Source organism: Myodes glareolus, chromosome 3 (assembly GCF_982192425.1).
Source record: "Myodes glareolus chromosome 3, mMyoGla1.1, whole genome shotgun sequence".
In the NCBI taxonomy this organism is placed as follows: Eukaryota; Metazoa; Chordata; class Mammalia; order Rodentia; family Cricetidae; genus Myodes; species Myodes glareolus.
In genome coordinates this window covers 76,985,138-77,009,216 of record NC_142028.1, presented here as the reverse complement: position 1 = coordinate 77,009,216, position 24,079 = coordinate 76,985,138, and the positions used below count along the sequence as shown (strand labels likewise).

General features: G+C 41.0%; 1 protein-coding gene across 1 annotated transcript in view; it reads left to right on the top strand.

Moving 5' to 3' along the window:
• Tesk2 (testis associated actin remodelling kinase 2) overlaps window positions 1-24,079 on the top strand; it is a 117,844-nt gene that overhangs the window by 31,134 nt on the left and 62,631 nt on the right. The window contains exons 2-3 of the mRNA XM_085698744.2: window positions 3,828-4,132; window positions 21,926-22,047. Coding sequence (XP_085554870.1) covers window positions 3,911-4,132; window positions 21,926-22,047 — 344 coding nt within the window. The 5' untranslated portion in view covers window positions 3,828-3,910. The remainder of the gene's footprint in view (window positions 1-3,827; window positions 4,133-21,925; window positions 22,048-24,079) is intronic.

Genomic DNA, 24,079 nt, shown 5'->3' with positions numbered 1-24,079 from the left:
TATATGTTTCTCTAGATTTAAAATGGATGACTACTTGGTGAACACTTCTGGTTGTAAAATTTAATATTTCGTTTTTGTAATCTTAAATTTTTGGTATTGTACTCTTTTTTTTTTCTAGACAGGGTTTCGATGCCACTTTTTTAAAAAAAGTATTTATTTTATGTACATTGGTATTTGACCTTCATGTATGTCTGTGTGTGGGTGTCCAATCCTGTGGAACACGTGTTACAGACATTTGTGAGTTGCCATGTGGGTGCTGGGAATTGAACCTGGGTCCTTGTTAGAGCATCCATTGCTCTCACCCACTGAACCATCTCTTTAGCCCCCTGATGCCACTTCTTAGGAGATGTTCAATAAAGGCACTTAGATGTTTTTATTTTTTGGGAATTCGGGTTTTTTTTTTTTTTCTGGAGACTTTGGTAGAACTAGCATAAGCAAAAAAAAAAAATTTTTTTTGAGACATGGTTTCTCTGTGTAGCCCTGACTGTCCTGGAGTTTGCTCTGTAGACTAGGCTGGCCTCAAACTCAGAGAGATCCTCCTGCCTCTGCTTCCCAAGTGCAACACCACCACCAGGCCAATAATTTTATTTTGAAGAAAAAAGGATATTTTATAAAATCTCCAGAATGCCGTTAGGCCCCAGTGATTAGAGAGCACAGCACCATGGAGAAGTTGAGTCAGTTTCTTGCCCTCCCCACTGAATTCCTTCAGGCTTGTAACTTTTTTCCTTTTGCTTTCCAATATGAATGTAAAAAATGGCTTTGGTCAACAGTTCCTGATTTACACGGATTCTATTGTAGAAAGCACTAGTGTGGAGCGAGGGTGGAATTAATCCAATTCTACATTCCTGGGAAAGCAGCCATGAGTAGCATATTGGGTAAAGTTCTGTCTTTTGATTGTGGCAAGAGGCAGTGTTGTGTTGTAGGGTGCTTCTGTGAGCGCTGCTAGGATTCTCCATGGGTGGAGGTGGACACGGGGTGAGTGGGTTCATCATGCTTGCGAAAGCATCTCACAAATGTTGCATGTTTCAAGTGAAAAGCAACAATACCGAAAAAGACAAATGAACCCCACCCAGTTGCACACATTAAAAAAATGGTTTATCTTGTATAGAACCCTTATAATAAGTTCTCAGAAAAAGTGATCTTGAATCATTATCCCATCCCGCCACCTCCCCCACTCCACCCTCAGGCATAGTTTCTCTGTGTAGCCTTGGCTGTCCTAGAGCTCTGTAGACCAGGCTGGCCTCGAACTCAAAGAGTCTGCCCGCCTCTGCCTCCCAAGTGTTGGGATTAAAGGTGTGCACCACCACTGCCCAGAGATCTTGTGCTTTCATTCTTCCTTCTTTCCTTCCTTACCTCCTCCCTCCCTCTTTCTTTTTGACAGGCTTTCTCTGTGCAACAGTCCTGGCTGTCCTGGAACTTGCTTTGTAGACCAGGCTGACCTTGAACTCACTGAGCTCCACCTGCCTCAGGAAGCGCACCACCACTGCCCAGCATGCTTTTATTCTTAATTATGCATATACCAACCAATGGCCTGCAGTCTTTTATTTTTAAGATTTTTTTAAAAAGCGTTATTTGTCACATGTATGTGACTATGTGTACCCTTGGAGGTCAGTGTTAGAAATGTATTCTAACGTGAGCTCTGTGTCGACGCAAAAATATCAGTCAAGCCGAATTAAAATATACGGGACCCGACTGGACGGGACACTGCCTGTTGACCTTCCGGGTAGTAGTTTAAATAGACTGGGGGAGCGGTCCTGACCTCCTCTGGGGAGGGGTCAAGGTTTGGAGGGCTACTTTGACCCCTTGACCCTCCTCGGGGAGGTGTCAAGGTGCAAGGAGTACAGAGACCAGAATTTACAATTAGAAGAAGGCATCAGATTCCCTGGAATTGGAGTTCTATAGATGATTGTGAATCATCAGGTGGGTTCTGGGATCTGAACTTGTAAATTTGTATCCTCTACAAAAATAACATTTTTTTAAACATGCAGCCATTTCTCCAGCCCCTCTAGAGTCTTGAGTGGTCAATTTTAATCAGCAGTGAATTTTTAACTCATTTATAAAGCACCTTTTACCTTATTTTTTTTTTCATGGTGCTGAGATTTAAACCCAGGGTTTCACATAAGCTAGGTAAGTGCTCTATTACTGAGCTACAATGCAGCTTGATAATTTATAGATCGTATGTGTGTGTGTATGTATGTATGTATGTATGTATCTATGTGTGTGTTAGAGACAGGGTTTCACTGTGTAGTCCATACTGGCTTTGAAATTAAAGAATTTCTCATGCCCAGCATTATCTTTGGATAATTTTTCAAATTAATAACCATATGTGAGGCCATAAGGGATATTGGCAGGATCACAGGCTTTTGAACCAGTCTTGCACTTTAATTTTCTCTGTCACTTAGTGACAGTATGGTTACCTGATCTCTGTGAAATGATAATAATCCTTATGATGAATGATTTGAGAATCAAATGACATGCAATAGATAAAGCTCTCAGACTTAGTGTAATCTCTGCCCCAGATCATGCCTTTACAGTTGGTTTTCTGCAAAAGGGGTGGGTGGCTGAAGAGCGGTGGATTGCTGTTTTGTTCTTTAGATTGTAGTCTATGGGACTGGAGGGATGACTCAATGGATAGAGCATGTGTTGTGCTTGCACATGACCTGGGTTTGGTTCCCGGTACTCAAATGGTGGTTCCTAGTTGTCTTAGGTTTCTACTGACCAAAAACGACTTGGGCAGAAAATGGTTTGTTTCAGTTTACAGTCCTACATCATAGTCTATCACTTAGGAAAGCCAGGACAGGAATCAGTCAGGGCAGGAACCTGAGGCAGGAGCTGATACAGAGGCCAAGGAGGGGTGCTGCTTATTGGCTTGTTCTCCATGATTTTCAGTATGCTTTTTATAGAACCCAGGACCACCTGCCCAGGGATGGGACCACCCACAATAGGCTGGGCCCTCCCACGTAGTCAATAATTAAGAAAATATCCCACAGACTTGCCAACAGGCACATTTTTATGGAGGCGCTTTCCCAGTTGAGAGTACCCTTTTTCTAGTGAGTCTAGCATGTATCAAATTGATATAAAACTAGCCAGGACAAGCTAGCCTGGTGGTGGTGCACACCTTTAATCCCAGCACTTAGGAGGCAGAGGCAGGCAGATCTCTGTGTGTTCCAGGACAACCAGAGCAGCTATAAGGAGAAACCCTTTCTCAAAATACAAAAACAAAACAAGATTTAAAAAAAAACCCCCCAAAAAACCAACAACTTAGCTAGGACAGCAACCATAATAACTCCAGTTTTAGGGGCTCTAAAGCCCTTTTCTGACCATTGTGGGTACCAGGCAGGCACATCATACACATACATACATGCAGGCAAAACTCATATACATGGAATAAAATAAATAAATATTGAAAATAAATTTTTTGTTTTGTTTCTTGAGACAGGGTTTCTTGGCCAGGCAGTGGTGATGCATGCCTTTAATCCCAGCACTTGGAAGGCAGAGGCGGGTGGATCTCTATGAGTTCAAGGCCAGCCTGGTCTACAATAGGTAGTTCTAGGACAGGCTCCAAAGCTGCAGAGAAACCCTGTCTTGGGGAAAAAAAGGAGGGAATGAAAAGGTGAGATAGGGTTTCTCTGTGTAGTCCTAGCTGTCCTGGAGCCTACTCAAACTCAGAAGTCCACCTGCCTGTCCTTCCCAGAGTGCTGGACATAGAAGCATTATTTAGATTCGGAGGTAGAATGCAAAAGGAAATAAACATTTTTGCATTGCTTGTTAGTTTTCATATAGTCATCAATGATTTTAGTAAAATAAGTTTTGTATTTTTTCTTTAGTGTCACGCTGGAAAAGAAGTAAAACTGAACAAAAAAGCTATGAGTGGAGTTCCTCTGTAAAAGAAGAAGTAATTCTTGAGATTATGGATCGGAGCAAGCGGAACTCAATTGCAGGATTTCCCCCACGTGTGGAGCGTCTGGAAGAGTTTGAAGGAGGTGGTGGAGGGGATGGGAACACTATCCAAGTGGGAAGAGTTTCGTCATCTTCATATCGTGCAATTATTAGTGCCTTTTCCAGACTGACGAGTTTGGATGACTTCACCCGTGAAAAAATAGGATCTGGGTTCTTCTCTGAAGTGTTCAAGGTGAGTGGTGATGTCTCATCTTCTTTCGTAGGACTTTCCTGATGGTCAGAACCACTGCAGAGTTAATAGTTGTTTATGGTGTGTTCTCTGATTGTTTCTGCTTTAAGATAGGGCCTCTCCATGGAACCCTGACTGGCCTTGAACTCCTAGAGATCCACCTGCCCCCACTTCTGAGTGTTGATTACAGGTGTGTAGCACCACATTTTCACTGATTCTCCTGTTCAACCTTCTATGTGCTGGGATTACATAAACTGTGAACTACCAGGTATGATTTAAGCTCTTTTGAGAGACCTCATTCATTTAACTCCTACTTGTTGGCAATGAAATCCAGGGTCTTGTCCATGCTGGGCAAACATTCTGCCTCTGAACCACCTATAGTCCCCCTTCCCTGTGGGGTACATTTGTGTATGTATACATAAGTGTGCAAGCATGTGTGTTCTGGCTAGCCTCACACTTACTGCATAGACAGGGCTGTCTTTAACTTATATTGACTCAAATCTGTTTCCTAAGTGCTATGGTTACAGGAGTGCACTACCATGTCTGACAGTCTCATGTCTTAAAATATTATTTTTGTCTTTCATTGAGCATCTAATTTCAATATAATTAAATATGCTTATATTTAATTTAATTTTATGTGTATGGCTATTTTGCTTGCATCAGATTGCCTGGGTTACAGACAGCTGTGAGCTGCCATGTGACTGCTGGGAATCAAATCTGACTCCTGGAAGAATAGCAGATGCTCTTAACTTCTGGGCCATCTTCTAGCCACAAACTTAGTTTTTAAAAGTTAGGTTCATATGTACTTTGGTTTGAATATGGCTTGTGCCTTCCAAAATTTATGATAAAGTTTAATCAAATCCATTGTAAAGTGTTACTTCATCTGTGGTGTTTACGGTATTTCTTTGTGGAAGAGTCCTGGGGCTTGAACACGGGCCCCTTTTGTTGTTGTTTTTCGTTTTTTCAGGACAGGATTTCTCTATGTATATAACATTCTGCCTCCATGTATGCTCGCATGCCAGAAGAGGGCGCCAGATCTTGTTACAGATGGTTGTGAGCCACCATGTGGGTGCTGGGAATTGAACTCACGACCTCTGGAAGAGCAGCCAGTGCTCTTAACCACTGAGCCATCTCTCCAGCCCCAAATATTTTTATTTTTTAAAATTTATTTTTTTAAACTATTTATTTATTTATTTATTTATTATGTATACAGTATTTTGTCTGCCTGTATGCCTGCAGGTCAGAAGAGGGCACCAGACCTCATTACAGATGGTTGTGAGCCACCATGTGGTCGCTGAGAATTGAACTCAGAACCTTTTGAAGAGTAGGCAATGCTCTTAACCGCTGAACCATCTCTCTAGCCCTAATAATGCTTTTTACTAAGAAAGGATTGGTGGATAAGAACAAAGAATATTGAAATAAAATGTTTGAAAATACAAAAATGAAACCCATCACTGAGTATGAAAGCATAGACAAAGGGGGTAAAAAAGCAAGGATGGATGTTGGAGCTGGGGATGCATCTCAGTGATAAGAGTACTTGTTTACTATGTACAAGGTCTTGGCTTTGATTTCCAGCACTCAGCGAAAAATCAAACGAATATTGGAATTTTTCTAACTGCCTTTTCAGAGTCTGGGGCGTAGTAATTAATTTTATGCCTTATCAACCAGTCACCTGGGTCATGAACTATCAGATAATTGGCCAGATATTACTCTGGATGTGTTAGAGTGTATTTTAAATTGAATTAATGGACTGAGTTAGGTAGAATAGCCCTCTTAAGATAGATAGCCTTCAACCAATGAGGCCTCAACCATTGGCAAGAGAGAACTTCCTGCCTGAGTGATGAGCTGAGATATATCTTTTCCTGGCTTTGGACTAGAGATGAAAATGGAGCTCTTTCCAGGCTTTGAGCCTATAGTTGTTTGGTGAAAAACACTATTTTAAGCAAGAAACACAGAGTAAGGACCCATAGGAGCTCAAATCATGAAAACTCTCATCATTTATTTTTACCTTGCTTCTTAGTTTTCTATGTCCTGGTTTCTCTTGAGAAGGTAACCACTGGGGGATGGAATCCTGTGAGGGTATGTCTCCAGGGAGCCAAGGACTTCATACTTAGGCTCCAGCTCCTGATTTTCGTTACTCAGGCTGGCCTCATTCTTGCTATGTAGCCAAGTTTGAATTCTTGATCCTCTTGCCTCTACTTCCCCAGTGCTGGGATTACAAAATTGAGCCACCAAATCTGGCTCGTTTTTTATAAGCAATCATTTATGAGGCATTTATTCATTATTTATGTATACTTGAAAGAAGTATTGTATACAGTGTTTTCTGTTCTCTATTAACAAGATTATGGAAAGAGGATCTAAAATATTTATGAATCAAAACACAGCTGGGTTACACATGAAATATAATAAACACTAAATTTATATACAGCTGTGCTATAATAACAGAGATGGTTTTAACTCATGTTTTTATTATCAAAACATTTTAGCTCATTTCACGAAGAAACAAACCAGTGTTGGGTTATGAAAACCCAAATCTGTTATTTTTAGTCTGTCTTAGTTTTTTTTTTTTTTAATTCTCTAATTTCTCGTTTTCTGTGCCTGAGTGTTGAAGAGCTAACAGCTTGAGGGGATGACAGCAGTAGATAGGCTAGAGGACCATCAACTCTTAATAGAGACTAAACTGAAACATCTTTCAGGTAGCTGCTGCCCCCTTGGAATCCATCAGTGTGAGCAGCAAGCATGGATATTACATCATGGTTGGGCAAATAGGAGTGGGGTGGATACCCAAAGACCACAGTGATGACATTGTGTGCAGTGTTAATTTATTTTTGATGGCTGCTTTGTGCTACAGTGGCCAAGCTGAGCAGCTACTGGAGACCACAAGTCCTCAGAGCCCTATTATGTTATAATTGCTGTCTGACCCCAAACAGAAAGTTTGCCAATGCATGATCTGATAGCTATCGTGTATGGCTGAGTGGAACTTAGAGTTTAGTTTTGATTATAAAGTACTAATGGCTATAGGACCTTAAAGGTCAGGGTAAATGAAACATCAGTGACCACGAAAAGAAATATTTGACTTCAGATACAAGTTACACAGGCAGCTTAATGACCTTCAGCTGCCCTAGGGAGAAGGCACAGGAAAAAGGGAGGGTGGATGGTGGCCAGCTTTGCTGTCACGTGCCTTCATTCCTGCCCAGCACTCAGGAGGCAGAGGCAGGTGGGTCCTGAAGAGTGTAGACTTATGTGTGTTCTTCTAAAATAAAATTCGAGTTTTGGAATTTAAGATCCTGTAGACATCCTTAACAATAGGCCTTCCTTAGTTATGTCACCTGCTTAGGTTAGACTGTCCTTTGTTTAGCTCTGAAGTCTGCTCTACAGAAGTAACTGGCTCTCCAAAAGTACTGATAGCTCAGACTGCGGACTTATACCAGGGGCCCTTCTCTGCTTTCCTGTGTTTGTTTCTGTCTCATTAGTATCTAGCACATCTCTGTCACCTAGAGAACACCCATTAGGTATTTGTTGCATGAGAGAAGAAATTTATGTATACATTTGTGTGTGTGTGTGTGTGTGTGTGTGTGTACATTTACACAATAGTAGAGAATCCAGAGATTCACTGTCTGGATTTGAATTTCAACTGCCACTATAAATGTTCTAACATTGGTCAAATAATTTGACTCTGCTTCCATTTCTTTATCTGTAAAAGTGGAGATTTGAAATAGTACTTATGTCAAATGGCTCAGCCAGCAAAGATGCTTGCCCCCAATTCTGGCAGCCTGAGTTTCACCTCTGGGATTTCCATGATGAAAGGAGAGAATCAGCTCCTGAAAATTGTCCTCTAATATGCACACATGGGCTGTGGCTGCCCCTCCAGTAAATACATAAATGTAATTTTAAAAAATTGAAAAGCAAAAGAACTAATACCTATCTATGGAGTTGAAGATATGCTACAGTAAGATATGTAAAGGACTTATAATGATGTCTGTCTATAACAGCCTATTTAAGAGTCGCTTGTTAATTCTTTCATATACCTAAGAGCTATTCAGTTCTTTGTGCTAGATACTATGTTAACTTTTATACATTATCTTGTTTAATATTTACAAAAATTGTTTAAGTATTATACTTCCATTTTTTTAAAAAATATTTGTGTGTGTGTGTGTGTGTGTGTGTCTGTGTGTAAGTGTATACCACACGTGTGGATACCCTAAGGAGGACAGGAGAGTGTGTCAGGTCCCCTGGAGCTGGAGTTATAGGCAGTTAGTTGTAAACGACCTGACATGGATGCCGGGATCAAACTTGTTTAGCCGCTGAGCCATATCTCCAGCCCCCATACTTCCATTTTTAATGAAGAAACTGAGGTTCAAAGATGTTTACTGTCTTGTCAGGTACTTGCTGAAGCTAGGGTTTCAATCCCTGGGAGTGGGAAGATGCTCAGTGGGAAAATATTTGGTGTGCCAACATGACCTGAATTTGGATCACCAGAACCCACATGAAAAGCTGGGCATGGTGACCACACCTGTTTCTCCAGCTCTTAGGGGTAGAAACAGGAGGATCCTGGGGGGCTTGTTGGTTAACCAATCTACCCCAAAAGACAAGCTTCTGATTCAGCGGCAGTCCCTGTCTTAAGAAATCAGGTGGAGCCTGGTGGTGGTGGCACATGCCTTTAATCCCAGCCCTTGGGAAGCAGAGGCAGGCAGATCTCTATGAGTTTGAGGCCAACCTGCTCTACAAAATGAGTGCAGGTCAGTCAGGGCTACACAGAGAAATTCTGTCTTGAAAAACAAAGAAACAAAATCCCACAATAACAACACTCCCACCGCAAAAAGGAAAGAAATAAGATGGAAGAGCTGGAGAGATGTCTCAGTGGTTAAGAGCACTTACTCCTTTTGCAGAATACCTGGGTTTGGTTCCCAGCACCCACAGGGTGGTTTACAGCCATCTGTAACTCCAGTTCCAGAGGATCCAGTATCATCTTCTGGCCTCCACAGGCACTAGGCATGCACACAGTGCACATATATACTTGTAAGACAAACATTCACATGCATAAAATAAATCTTAAAACAAAATAAGTAGAGAAACAGTTGTAATTCTGACCTCCATGTGCATATATCTGCATAACATGAATACACACACCCAAACACACACACACACTGTCTCTCTGCTCCTTGATATTAAGAAAGAATTCTGATTTTTTTCTGTTAGTATTTTTCTAGACTGGCAACACAAATACCAACTTGAAAGGAGCAATAAACTTACAAGCTAAAAGAACCTAGTGCTTGCCATCTGGTCCTGAAATACTGATTTATTCATGTTTCTAGTTATGCATTTATTATTTATCACTTATAGCTTGTCATGCAACCTCTGTAGCATTCTCAACAGTTGTTGTTTAAATTGTGGTTTAAAGAAAGCAAGAAAACATTTTAGCACACAAATATTCTGCTATGATGTTTTGTTTTGTTTTGTTTTGTTTTGTGTTTGGGAAGGTGGTTTTATTTGAAGGTGTGTGTAACCATGCTGGGCTTTGTGCATACTAATATTATACTAATATGCCTTCTACCACTGGAGATACACCCTTAGTCGGAGGATAAGTTTTTATATTCTCTGGTATCTTTGTCTCATAATTTAGATACCAGGTTTCAAAATGCTGGTACTGGACCTAAGATGTAGGTTGGTAACATGCTTGCCTACCATTCTTAAGGTTCCAGCCCAAACACCCATAATGGGAGTATAGTGTGTGCCCTTAATCCTAGCACTTGGGAGGTAAAGGCAGGAGGATTAGAAAGTCAAGGTCATTCTTTGCTATGTAATTTTGCTTTGCTTTGTTTTGCTATGTAAATTTGCTTTGCTTTGTTTGAAGCTAGTCTGGGCTACCGGGCTTTTTTTTTTTTTAAGTTTTTTAAGACAGAGTTTCTCAAGTAGCCCTGGCTGCCCTGGAACTCACTGAACTCACTGTATATAGACCAGGCTGCCCTGGAACTCACAGAGATACTCCTGCCTCTGTCTCCTGTGTGCCCAACTGATTATTTTTTTAAATTTTTTTTAAAAAATTTTCTTTACTTTTTTGAATTCTTTGTGTATTCTAGATATTAACCATCCATCAGCTGTATATCTAGCGAATATTTTCTCCCATTCTGTAGGCTGTACCTTCGCTCAGTTAACTATTTCCTTTGCTGTAGAGCATTTTTAAAATTTCTCATGGTCCCATCTGTATATTGCTGGTCTTATTTCTGGAGTGGAGTCCTATTTAGAAAGTTTCGCCTACTAGACATTTCAGGCATACCACTTTCTCATGTTTTTTGTGATATGCATGACAAGATGGGCATACCAGGGCTCTTTGAGGAACCAAGCGAAGAGTGAACAGAGACATCTCCAAATCCCAGAATATTCTTGAGCAATACAAGTATGTGTCTTAGCTTGTCTGCCTCCTCATATCCAACCAACCACCTCAGAATTGAGCTGCCTCAAGTAGCCATAGAATAAGGTAACCCTCAAAATCCAGGAAGAACAAGTGTAGAAAATTCTACTGTTATTCTGCAGTAAAAGCAGTGGTGTTTATCAGTTACCCGTGAAAGTGAAAATGTTTTGAGTGTGAGAAACAGTTGAGGAAGAGCATTAAAGTTGTTCAATCTATCCTTGCTGTGACCAAACACCAGGTGGAAGCAACCTAAGAGAGGAAGGCCTTATTTCCCTAATAGTTTCTGAACTTTAGGACTATTATCTATGCTGTACTGATCTGGGCTTGTGGTAAGGCAGAACCTCAAGGAGTAGGTGTGTGTGGGGGAAGCTTCTTTATCTTGTAACCTACAGGAGAAAGGCAGGAAGGGGCCAGGGACAAGGTGCCTCCGAGGAACCAACCTTAGCCACCTAGATTGATCCTCCAGCTAGATCCACCTCCTGAGATTTCTAGAACCTTCTCACAATGACACCAGCTTAGGAGCAAGCCCTCACACAGGGACCTCTGGGGAGAAACAGTTCATATTTGAACTAAGAGTATGGACAAGAGAATTGAAGCAACAGGACTGAGCCTTTGGAAGGACCTTTATTTGGGAGAAGAAGGAAAAGAAATTTGCAAGAGAGGGCTGGGCAGATGGCCCAGTGGGTAAAGTGCTTGCTAGGAGAGTGTGAGAACTGAGTTTGGATTCTCAGAAGCCACAGGAAACCAGATGTTAGTGCATAATCACAGTGCTTCTGCAATGAGATAGAAGGAGGTGAGAGGAAATCCCCCCAGTTGTTGGGCGAGCTAGACTGATGCATACACATAAAGGTTTGTTTTTGTTTTGTATATGTGTTTTGTGAGACTGGGTCTCATTATATAGTCATAACTGGCTTGGAACTCACTATGTAGACCAGTTTGACCTCAAACTCATAGAGATCCACCTGCCTCTGCCTTTCATGTACTAGATTTAAATGTGTGTGCCACCACACCTGGCCACACAAAGATTTAAAAACAAAAAGAAAAAAGAAAAAAAAAGAAATAGCACGACATACAAGTAGAAATCAGAAATAGATTCTTATTCATTGGGAAGTTGCCAGGTCTACCATAAATTTCAGTGAGCTTGCAGTATTTTAAAAATTTTTTCTTTTTTAAAAATGAGTGTGTGTGTGCACACACACATGCCATGGCACACATTTAGAGGTCAGAAAATTACTTTCAAGAGTTGGTTCTGTATGGGTTCCAGGGATCAAATTCAAGTGGTCAGATTTGACAGAGTGCCTGGCCTGTGATGGTCAATCTTTATGGTCAACTTGAGAAGATTTAAAATCAGCTTAGAAATAGAAACCTCTGAGTGTCTGTGAGGTATTTCCTGAGTGATTTAGATGAGGAGGGAAAGTTCACTTTGAAACGTGGGCAACACCATCCCGTGGCTGAATAAAAAGGGTAAAGTGAGCTCAGCCATAGCATCCCTCCCTCATCTCTCCCTCCTGACTGCAGATGCCATGGACTGGCTGCATGCTCACACATGATGTTGCCTTCACGATGGATTGTACTCTCAAACAAAATAAATTCCTCCTCCCAAAAATTGCTTCTTGTTAGGTATTTGGTCTTAGCAACAAGGTGAGTAACTAATATAGGACTGAAGGTACATTGCAGGGGTTTTCAAAAGAGAGAATGGGACTGGAGAGATGGCTCAGTGGTTAAGAGCATTGCCTGCTCTTCCAAGGGTCCTGAGTTCAATTCCCGGCAACCACATGGTGGCTCACAACCATCTGTAATGGTGCCTTCTTCTGGCCCGCAGACATACAGACAGAATATTGTATACATAATAAATAAATAAATACTTAAAAAAACAAAACAAAAAGAGAGAATGAAGAGGAAAAAGAACATGCCTTGTTTGTACCTTATCACGTAGTTGCTTATGCCTGCAATTCCAGCACTTAGGAGGCAGAAGCAGAAGGATCAGGGTTCAATGTCCTGTTCCCCTATGTAGCAAATTGAAGTCCTATTCTCAACAGACACTGGTCCATGTCTGTAAAAAGGATGGTTATGGGAAGATGACTTCATTAGTAAAGTGCCTGCCCTGCAGTCCTGAGGACCTGAGTCTGGATCTCCAGCATCAGTGTGAAAAGTTGGTGTAGCTGCACATGTCTCTAATTTTAGCACTTGAAAGGTGGAAGTGGACTGATCCATGAAATCTTTCTGGCTAGTGAGCCTAGCCATTGACTTCAGGCTCAGGGGCAAATCCTATCTTAAAATAAAAGGTAGACTTAAAATAAAAGAAGAAGAAACCTATTGCCTCTACATGTGTATGTATGTACTCATGAAAATGTACATATGCTATACTGAACAACCCCATCACATACAAATGAGTTAACCATTGAAAAGCCAGAGAGGAATAAGATGGTAACAATGTAATGCTTTCTAGGATCTGGATCTTTTACTTTTTTTTTTTTTAGTTTTCCGAGATAGGGTTTCTCTGTAACTTTGGACTCTGTCCTGGAACTTGCTCTGTAGATTAGGTTGGCCTCAAGCTCAGAGATCCACCTGTCTGTGCCCACCCGAGTGCTGGGATTAAAGGTGTGTGCTACCACTGCCCAGCCATTGTTTAGGGTTCTGAACCTTAGAAATGGTCTTGTTCTATACTGGCTAATTTTTGTCAACTTGACCCAAGCTAGAGTCATCTGGAAAGAAGGACCCTCAATTGAGAAAATGCTCCATCAGATTGGTTTTTATGGAAGTCTGTGGGGTATTTTTTTGATTAAAGACTGATGTGGGAGGGCCCAGCCCACTGGGGATGCTACCCATAGGCAGGTGGTCCTGAGTTGTATAAGAAAGAAGACTGAGTGGGCCGGAGGAGTAAGCCAGTAAGCAGTATTCCTCCATGACTTCTATGTCAGTTCCTGCTTCCAGGTTTCTGCTTCAGTACCTGCCCTGACTTCCTTTCATGCTGAACTAAGCCTTATTCTCTGTGAGGGTTTGAACCAGAATGGCCTCCATAGACTCAGATATTTAAATGCATTGCTACCAGTTAGTGAAACTGGGAAGTATTAGGAAGTGTGGCCTTGTTGAGGTGTGGCACTGGCTTTGAGGTTTCAAAAGTCCATGCCAGGCCCAGTCTGTCTGTCTCTCTTTCTGCCTCCCCCCCCCCCCCCCGCTGGTCAATTGTAAAGCAGAGCTCTTAGCTACTGCCTCAGCACTGTGCTTGTCTGCTTTGTGCCCCATGGTCATGGACTAAGCAAGCCCCAGTTAAATGCTTTGTTTTGTAAGAGTTGCCTTGGTTATGGTGTCTCTTCACAGCAACAGAGCACTGATTAAGATACTCCCCAAGTTGCTTTTGGTTATGGTCTTTATCACAGCAAAAAAAGAATTGATTTTGGCTTAATAGTTCTTGAGTCTATCATGGTTGGGAGGCATGGGAGCAAACAGCAAGCATGGTGGCAGGATCAGAAAGCTAAGTGCTCACTTCTTCAACCACAAGCATGAAGCAGAGAGGGCAAACCTCGAATGGCAGGAGGCTTTAAACTCTCAACTGGGATGTGCCTCCTAATCTTGCCCAAACAGCACTAGACTGTAGATCAAGTGTTGAAATACTTGAGTCTATGGGCATTATTTATTCTCTTTCAAACCACTGTGGAAGGGTAGACAGTGATCAGAGGTAATAAATATTTTACTTGAATTTTTTTTTTTAAAGTCTGGATGAATTTTTAAAAGTGATTTGTTTATTTATTATGTGTACAGTATTCTGCCTACATGTTTGACTGCAGGTCAGAAGAGGACACGAGATCTCATTACAGATGATTTTGAGCCACCATGTGGTTGCTGGGACTTGAACTCAGGACTTCTGAAAAAGCAACCAGTGCTCTTAACCTCTGAGCCATCTCTCTAGCCCCTACTTAAATGCTTTTTTGGGGGGTGGGGCTTGTCTGGTTTTAGATCCACTTGTTATACGTATGAATGTTTTGCCTACGTGTGTGTGTGTGTGTGTGTGTACCAAATGTATGCCTGTTGCCTGAGGGAATCAGATCCTTTGGCACTAAGTTTTTCTTGATCAGAGTCATTTGACATTTTTTTATTTAATTTTTTGTTTTTACTAATAATTCTCTCCTAAAATTAGTTTTTGGCTTGTTGAATAGTTTTATAGAACTCTGTGAATGGTTTATTTCCTGCTTCATAATTCTGCCTTTGTCTTTATACTCATTTGGGGTTATTCTGTATTTTCTTAGTATTTGAAGGTGACCTTTAACTCATTTTGTTGTTCTTTTTGATATAGGGTTTCACGTATCCCAGACTAGCCTCAAAATCCTGGAAGTTTTTCTCTTCCTGCTCCCTCCTCCTTAGTCCATGATTATAGGCATGCACTGCCATACTATGTGTGTGTTCCTTTGTGTGTACTTGTGTGTAGAGGGCAAAGGTCATGTTAGGTGTCTTCAGTTACTCTATACCTTATTGTTTGAGACAGCATCTCTCTCTCTCTCTCTCACTGAACTTGGAGTGACTGGCTGGTTGACAAGCCTCAAAAGTCCTCCCGTCTCATTCTCCTCTGCTCTTGGATTACAGGTCCTCAGTGCTTGTGCAGCAAGTCTTACTGACTGAGCTATTGCTGGCCCTCCGTTTTTGGTTTGTTTTCTTAGTGTGATTCTGGGATTGAATCCAGAACCTCATGAATGCTAGGCAGTTTAGATTTAAGAAAAAACAAACAAACAACAACCATAATAGTCTTGAGATATAGCTCAGTACTTACCTAGTATGCAGAAGACTCTGGGTTTAAGTCTCATCATCACACAAACCTGTTGTAATTCTATTACTTGCACGTGTTAACTGGAGACAAGAGGGTCAGAAGTTCATTGCCAGTCTCAACTACATAACAAGTTTGAAGTTAAGGTTAATCCCAAGATCACCAACCAAAATCATCATGGTCAAATTAATTATAACAAGCAATTAATTAAAGCAAGCTTTTTTATTTTGTGTACACGAGCTGCCTCCCCTTAAGATGGGGTTCCAGAGGTCATCACATTGAATGTGAGGAAGACAGGTTTTTATAGCTCAGGGGTAGAGAGTTTCTTAATGGGGGATTTGGCTGGCAAAATAGTCTAGGTTAAAATAGGAGTAGAACATAAGTTAGTCATAATGACCTCCTGAAACAAAGGTATGATTACAAGATGGTTCTAACAAGGTAGTCATAGCAACAAGTAGCCTAACAGCCTTTTGAAACAATGGTAGTATTGTAAGATGGTTATAATATATTATTACTATTATTATTATTTTGGTTTTTTAAGAAAGGGTTTCTCTATAGCTTTGGGGCCTCTCCTGGACCTCGCTTTTGTAAGCCAGACTGGCCTTGAACTCACAGAGATCTGCCTGCCTCTGCCTTCTATGCGTTGGGATTAAAGGCATGTGCCACCATTGCCTGGCTATAATAATTTTTTGAAACAAAGACATGGTTGCCATTTCCTGGACCAAGCAGTGCAGAACCATTTGTAGTTAAGGTTACAGGTGGGACATAGTCCAATTCTTGAGAAATAGGTTTAATTATAAACAGGAATGGGCCTAGTTTTTCTTTACTATAAAAAATGGCTTAGCTGGACTGTCCCAGCGTTCAAGAGGCAGAGACAGGCAGATCTCTTGAGTTTGAGGCCAGCCTGATCTACAAAGGGAGTTCCAGGACAACTAGTCTACATGGGAAAACCCTGTTTTGAAAAGCAACAACAACAAAAAAAACAAAAACAACAACAAAACCAACCAAGCAAGGAAACAAAAAAGATGGCTTTTAACCCTAAGATAGAGGCAGGCTGGTTCATCACTAACCTGGACTATAGGAGAATCCATCTCAAAACAACAAACAGGACAAAATCCACTCCATTCTGGGAGCAAAACAGTAGAGCAGGATGTTAGTGGCATTAAAATAAAAATACAATAGAAGACCAGATTCATCTGTATGTGATAAGAAAGAGGAGAAGGTGTAATTTGCCAAAAACATTCCACTGATAAAGGAGAGTAAAGGCAGAGCTTGCTCTATCCAGCTTTATCTGAGTGTGTGTAGTGTCATTTAGTCCTGAATGTCTCAGTAAGAGGAAAATGCTTAGTAAGCATATTGATGGCTTTCACTGTAGTAAGCCAAAAATACACATTGTACTTGTATCTGATACTCTGATAGGAAAGACTAAATAAATTACCCTGGATATAAAAGCTATCCATGGAGTCTGACAAAGGTGTGCTACCTTGGGCTCATCTGCCTGTTGTGGCCAGATGCTCTGAATTGGTCACCAGCTTGGAACCATGCTCTGAAATAACCAGAATTTGGGGCTAGGAATTTAGCTGAGTGGTGGAGTGCCTGGCAAGTATGAGGCCCTAAGTTCAATTTCCAGCACTGAAAAGAAATGAGTATGTGTTAAAACCATTCAAGATAGATTTATTTTTTTACATAAGAGATTCAGATCAAACAGCTCTGTTTTATTTTTTCAACTACATGAATAACTGGCAAGTCACTTGAGTTTTAGAGAGCATATGGAATGATGCTTATGCAGGACCATCCTGTACCTTGTAAGATGACTTTGGTCAAGCATCTCTGGCCAGCAGCACTCCTTAGCCCTGGTCATTCCTATAACCAGAACGCTCTCCTGAAAACCTTGAGCACACCTCCCAAATGAGTTGCTTTGAACTGTAATTTGTTTGATATTAATGTTTCTATTACCAGCTTTCTGTATATTTATTGTACACTCATTGTGACTTACTGACTAGAAGTCCAAGTAGCCTTTTTATTTATTTTGATTTTCTGAGATGGAGTCTCCATATGTAGCCCTTGCTGACCTGGAACTTGTTCTGTAGACCAACCTGACCTTGAACTCACAGAGATCCTCCTGCCTCTGCCTCTCAAGTGCTGGGTTTAAAGGTGTGAACCACTATGCCTGGCTTCAAATTAATCATCTCCAGCAAATACCTTTTGTGTGTGTAAACAACAGCTAATAAATGCTAATTTAAATTTAAGATAGTTTTTCATATGCTGTTCACAGTTGAATATTGCCCACCCTGCTTTGTTGTCTCTTATGCCCATGAACTGGGGATCAAACTCAAGGCCTGAGCTTGCTTAGTGTGCAACTCTACCACTGAGTGATACTCCTAGCTCCAAACTTGAATAGTTTTCTTTGTACTTTGTTTTTAAATATGATTAAAATGTCAATATACGTGAATAATATTCATAAATATTGTAGTTGAACTAAAGTTTCTCTATCAACTTTTCCTGCTTTTTACAATTAATTTGTTTGTGTGTGGGTATGCACTCTGTCCATACATGGTGCACATGTGAAAGTCAGAGGACATTTCAAGAAAGTCATTTCTCTCCTTCCACCATGAGGGTCTGAAGGAACAAGCTCAGATATCAGTTTGGTGGCAGGTGCCTTTACCTGCTGAGCCATCTCAGCAGCACTTAACTGTCATTTTATTTGCTTGTCAATGAGTTCGAGGCCAACCTGGTCTACAAAGTGAGTTCCGGGACAGCCAGAACTGTTACACAGAGAAATGCTGCTTCAAGAGAATAAGAAAGAGAGAAGAGAGAAAGAGAGAGAGAGAGAGAGAGAGAAGATTTTGATAATATTCAGTTGGTTGTGTAGTCATTACCAGTAATTAACTTTAGATTATTTTATTTTTAAATTAAAAAATTTATTTATTTTATATCCTGGCCACAGTTTCCCCTCCATCCTTTCCTAGCCTTGCCCCCTAATTGGATTAATTTAAATAGTCTCCATGCGCTGTGCTTCCCCTTTCCCCACAGACCCAAGCAATCACTACCTACTTGCTGCTGAAGTCAATGAAAATATATATAGAGAGAGTAGAAAGAACACAGGATCCTTGGTGGCATTTGTCTATAATCCCAGCACTTGGGAAACAGAAGCAGGAGAATCTCTGTGAGTCTGAGGCCTGACTAGTCTTCATAGGGTGTTTCAGACTAACGAGGGCTAAGTAGACCATGTCTAAAAGAAAATCAGCCAATCATATGGATTAGTATTTGACCGGTATCACTTGTTGCCATTGAGGCTGCAAGTATAGTTCAATGGTAGAATACTTGCCTAACATGTGAAAAGCCCTAGTTTTGCTCCCTGACACTGTAAAAAAATGAATAAATAAAAAGGTAAATAGGCCTGAGAAGATGGCTCATCAGATAAAGGCATTTGCTGCCAAGCCTGAGGACCCACATGGTGAAAGGAGAGAACTGGCTTCTGAAAGATGTCTTCTGACTTCCACATCTATTGCCCCCACACACATGCATACACTAAATAAAGAAATTTAAAATCATTGAAAGCCAGGCATAATAACATATTGAGTTTGAGAATGGCCAGAGCTACATAGTAAAACTGTCTTTAAAAAGTGGGGGTTGGGCTGGTGAGATAGCATAGTGGTTAAGAGTGCTTGTTGTTGTTGTAGAGTCTGGGGTCAATTCCTAGGATGCAAAATGATTCCTAACTCTAGTTTCAGGAGATCTGAGGCCTCTTCTGAACTCCTCAGACACCAGCTATGCATATGATATATTCATGCAAGTAAAACACTCATACGAGAAAATAAATATACCTTTAAAATGTTTTTTTTGAGAGAAACTCTATTATGTGACCCTGGCTGTCCTGGATATGTAGACCAGGCTGGCCACAGAGATCCACCTGCCTCTGCTTTTTGAGTACTGGGATTAAAGGTATATACTACCTAACCAAAATAAATCTTAAAGAAAGAGCAAACAAACAAGAAAGCAAATTACAGTTCATCTTTAACTCCAGCACTTGGGAGGCAGGGGCTGGCTTATCTGTAAATTCAAGGTTATGTTGGTCTAGAGCTGTGTAGTGAAACCCTGTCTTTAAAACAAAACCAAATAAAACCGGGGGGGGGGGGGGGAGGGTGGAGAAGACAAATTGCTTGTCCCTGAATGTTACTTGTTTTATTATTCAATATTCTTTTTTGTTTGTTTTGTTTTGTTTTCCGAGACAGGGTTTCTCTGTGTAGCCCTGACTGTCCTGGAACTTACTCTGTAGACCAGGCTGGGCTCAGACTTAGAGATCCACTTGCTTTTGTCTCCCAAGTACTGTGGTTAAGTAAATATTCTTAGAATTGAACATTTTATTAAAATGTTCAGAGTGTGCTGGACAGTGGTGGTGTAGACCTTTAATTCAGAGAAGTGGAGGCATGTGGATCTCTGAGTTAGAGGTCAGCCTGAAAACTAGGAAAAGAAAAATTCAGAGTGAACCAAGATATGGTGGCACCTACTTTAGTCCAGTACTCCCTGCAAGTCGGAGACCATCCTGTGTTCTGTGATGAGTCCCAGTCCACTCAAAACTCTGTTTCAAAAATGATAGCAAGAATCTCAGGGGTAACAGTCTTCAGATGATGGGAGGGGGAAAGTGACAGTAGATGGAGAACCCCACTAAAACATGGGTGTTTTCTGTGAAGAGTGCTGGAAAAATACTGCCATCGAGATCTTTGTATATAAAGATCTCCTTTAACTTATCCATGTAGAATCTAGAAAGGAAAGCCACTTCTCTTTCATCAATCACGGGGTACACGACAACAGTATCCGTGATGCACTGAGAAGGGAGCTGGCTTCCAAATCTCTAGGAGGATCTAGATGAGGGGAAAGTCTGCCAGCCTTTGCCTCTGGCCTTCTATGGCTTCTGTAGCTTTCCAGCTCTTCTCTTCTGCTGTGGCCAGCGCAAACCATTGATGCTTTAAGTACAAGATAAGCTGTGCCATGTCCTGTGTTAACAGATACATGAAACTGAAGTTCACAGAATGGCAATAGCTTTGTTTTGCACGCCCCTGCTGTATCAGTTCTGAAATTATATTTAAAAACTTAAATTTATTGATATCGTGTGTGTGTGTGTGTGTGTGTGTGTGTGTGTGTGTGTGTACACAACTGTGGTAACGTGTGCTTTCCTTCCTCTGTGTGGGTCCTTGAGATTGAATTCAGATCACCAAGTTTGGATTAAGCATTTTTACCTACTGAGTCACCACACTGACCCAGAATTTATTCTTTTTTAAAAGGTTTTATTTTCAATTATGTGCATCTGTGTCTGGGTATGGGTATGTACATGTGTGTGGAGGCCAGAGGCATCAGATCCTCCTGTTGGTTGTGAGCCACCCAACCCAGAGCCTGGGGACTGAACTCTGCCCCTGCCTTCCTAGTGCTGGTACTAAAGGTGTACACCACCACTCCTGGCCTAAAATGACAGTTTTTTAAATAAAACCTATGAAGTGTATGAAGAATATAATTCCCATCAATAAAATGAAATAAATTCTGTAGTGGGCATCTGCTTCTAGAAATAAACTCTCCATTGTGTGTATGGATAATACTGTAAGTGGTATGACCCATGTTTATGGTATCCATATAGTATTTATATAATTATTAAGTGTTTTGAGTTGTGCTACTACAGCATATGCTCTTAAAGAGTCACTGACCTCCTTCTATGTGTAACTTCTCTCTCTGACCCCCACCCTGTGTGTGTATGCATGCGTGCCTGTGTGTGTGTGTGCACATGCATTCGTGCATGCTCATGTGTCTCACGCACTAGGGTTAAACACAGGACTTTGTGAGCCATGTCCAGCCCTGTTTTTGTTCTCTTAGACATACATTTTTATGGCGCCCAGTGTAAACTAAAAGTGTGTCATTCTTGTACCTTAGAAAGTGTCTTATAAAGACAGTTTATAGCTCACTGTTACATAAGGCTTACTCATTTCTTCCCTCCCCCACACATAAAAATCGACAGAAGGGACTGTTTCCTTCTAGTATCTTAAGTCACTAATGTTGGCCTTAAGGAAGTAGCCTAAAAAAGTCCTCATAGGTGTGGTGGTTCCTGCCTATAATTCTAGCACTTGGAGGCTGAGTCAGGAGGTTGCATGAAGCTACAGTTAGACAAGCTACAGAGTTGAGTTCCCGGCCATTCAGAGATACATAGCCTAATCACATCCTTGCTGCATGTGATGTCAGGTGCTTGTAATCCAACCAGGAGGATAAGGTATTCAGTTCATCCTCAGATATATGGGAAGTTTGGGGCCAATCTGGGCCTGTGTCCCAATTCTCCCCTACCTCTCCCCCCAAAAAAACCCATTAAAACACGCAAGATATGATTAATATTACATTTCTGGCCAGCTAGGTGTAGAGCAATTTTGGTTTTGGATGAGATAAATTTATCTTGATTAGTGGAATGAGACAAATGTAATTGTTTGTTGAGACAATATCTCACGATGTGGCCCAAGCTGGCCATGTGTTCACATTTATTTATTTTACCTAAACTGGCACTAAAACATTCTGGTATGCTCTACAAGTAGAGACTCTGATGTCATATATAGCTGCCGCCCTTGACTTTCTTACTCTTACTTCCTAGGTGCGACACAGAGCTTCTGGTCAGGTGATGGCTCTCAAGATGAACACACTGAGCAGTAACCGAGCAAACCTGCTGAAAGAGATGCAGCTCATGAATAGACTCTCCCATCCCAACATCCTCAGGTAATGGATTTTCCAGTCTCCCCAGGATCGGTAAGAGACATTATTGGAGGCTTGCTACGGTAGTACTTTATCTTGCAGTACATCTTGCTGGGGTTTAGCTAGGCTCTTGGTCTTTTTCTCTCCATTACAACTTAATTTCCTATAATTAATAAGTATTTAATAAGGCAACTTCCCCTCTCAAGTTGCTTTTTTCTCACCAGAACGTCAGTACTAGGTCATTATAATAATTGTTTGCTACTGTGATTAGTAATTTGTCAGAGATAGAAGGCTGGTCTCTATGTGGTTATTTAACTTAATTGCTTTTTGAAGAATTGTAATTAAGTCAGCAAATAAAAATAACAGCAAAATTATGGCATAAAACTTTCCACCCTAAACCATGAGTACTCATTTTGGAGATATAGTTTGCTGTTGAGAATTGTCTTTGCATTTAAAAGGCTTGGGCAGTAAGATGACTCAGAGGTGGGGGTGCCTGACCCAAGCCTGCTGTCCTGAGTTTGGCCCCTGGGTCCCATATGGCAGAGGAAGAAAATATAATATTGCCTCTGCTTTTAGCTAGACTTTCACTGATCTCTTTTTATGCTTAAGATGCAGTATCTCTCTCTTTCCTCTCCCTCTCCACACACACATAAACATATGCATGCATGAAATGAATTTAATTAAAATTTTTTTAATATTATATTTTACTTGCTGGAGGTAGCTCAGCAATTAAGAGTACTGGCTGCTCTTGCAGAGGATAGGGGTTTTGTTCCCAGCCACAGCTATTAGTAAATTCCAGTTCCAGAGAATCTAACACCCTCTTCTGGTGCCTGTAGGAACCAGGCATATATGTGGTGCAAATGCATATACACAGACAAAATACTTATATACCTGAAATAAAAATAAATAGAATCTTTTTTAAAAGGTTGAGTATCTTTTTTAGTAATAAATATATGAATATTTCTCACTTTAATTAACTTGATACATTAATGAGGTAAGTGTGCTTCCAAATGAAATTGCACAAGACAATATAATTTAATATGTATTTAAGTAGGATATTTGTATAAGATGTTTGTAATATCAGAAGTGCTCAAGCTGGCCTCAAGACCTGGAGTTACAGGTGTGTGTCACTATTTAAACATAAATAGTTTATGTAAGAAATCTCCCCCATAGGTCTTTGTAGAGTTGGCTGACCTTGAACTCACTACACAGCTGAAACTGACCTTGAACTCCTGCTCCTCATGCTTTACCATCCAAGTGCTAGAATTGCTGGCATGGACCACCACACCTGGATGAGTATGAGTCTTTTGCCTACAGGTATGCCAGTGCTTGTGTAAGCCAGCAGTTGTGGGACTGGAGTTACAGCATAAGATTCTCTTCAGGAGTAGCCAGTGCTCTTAATCACCAAGCCATCTCTTTAGCCCCAAGCTTATAAGGGTTTTAGAGAAAAGTTGTCCTGAGCCGGGCATAGTGGTGCACACCTTTCACCCCAGCAGAGTCAGAGGCAGGTGGTCTACACAGTTCCAGGACAGCCAGGGCTGCATAGTGAGACCTTGACTTTAAGAACAAAACAAAATTAAACAAACAAAGAGAAACTTCCTATGAAAGAAGGGAAGGAAGGAAGAAAATGACTGAGTTAGTGATTTTGAAAGTCTATGTGGGGAAAGAAGGCTGTGGAAGGTCTACTGGAGGGCAGGCATCTGATCCTCTGGCATACCGTGTTCCTCTGCTGCCAGAGCTGCTGCATGCCCAGCAGGAGAGGCCAGCTGAGCCGTTGGAGCTTTTCTCCCTTCTTTTCTTGACCCTAACCTCTTTACTACAGTCTTTTCTTTTATCATCTTCGCTACAATGATTTCCATTTAGAAGGAAAAGAATAGCAGGATGTGGAGGCACATACTTACAATTCCAGCAATGGGCGGGTAAATAAATAAATGAATGAAAATGAGTGGACTGGGCAAGGCAATGGTATGGTGAGTATATAGCTCTTGTTTGTATGTATATTTTCATACCTAAGTATAGTTAAGATTGGTGGGTTTTAATATCAGTTCTAAGTCAT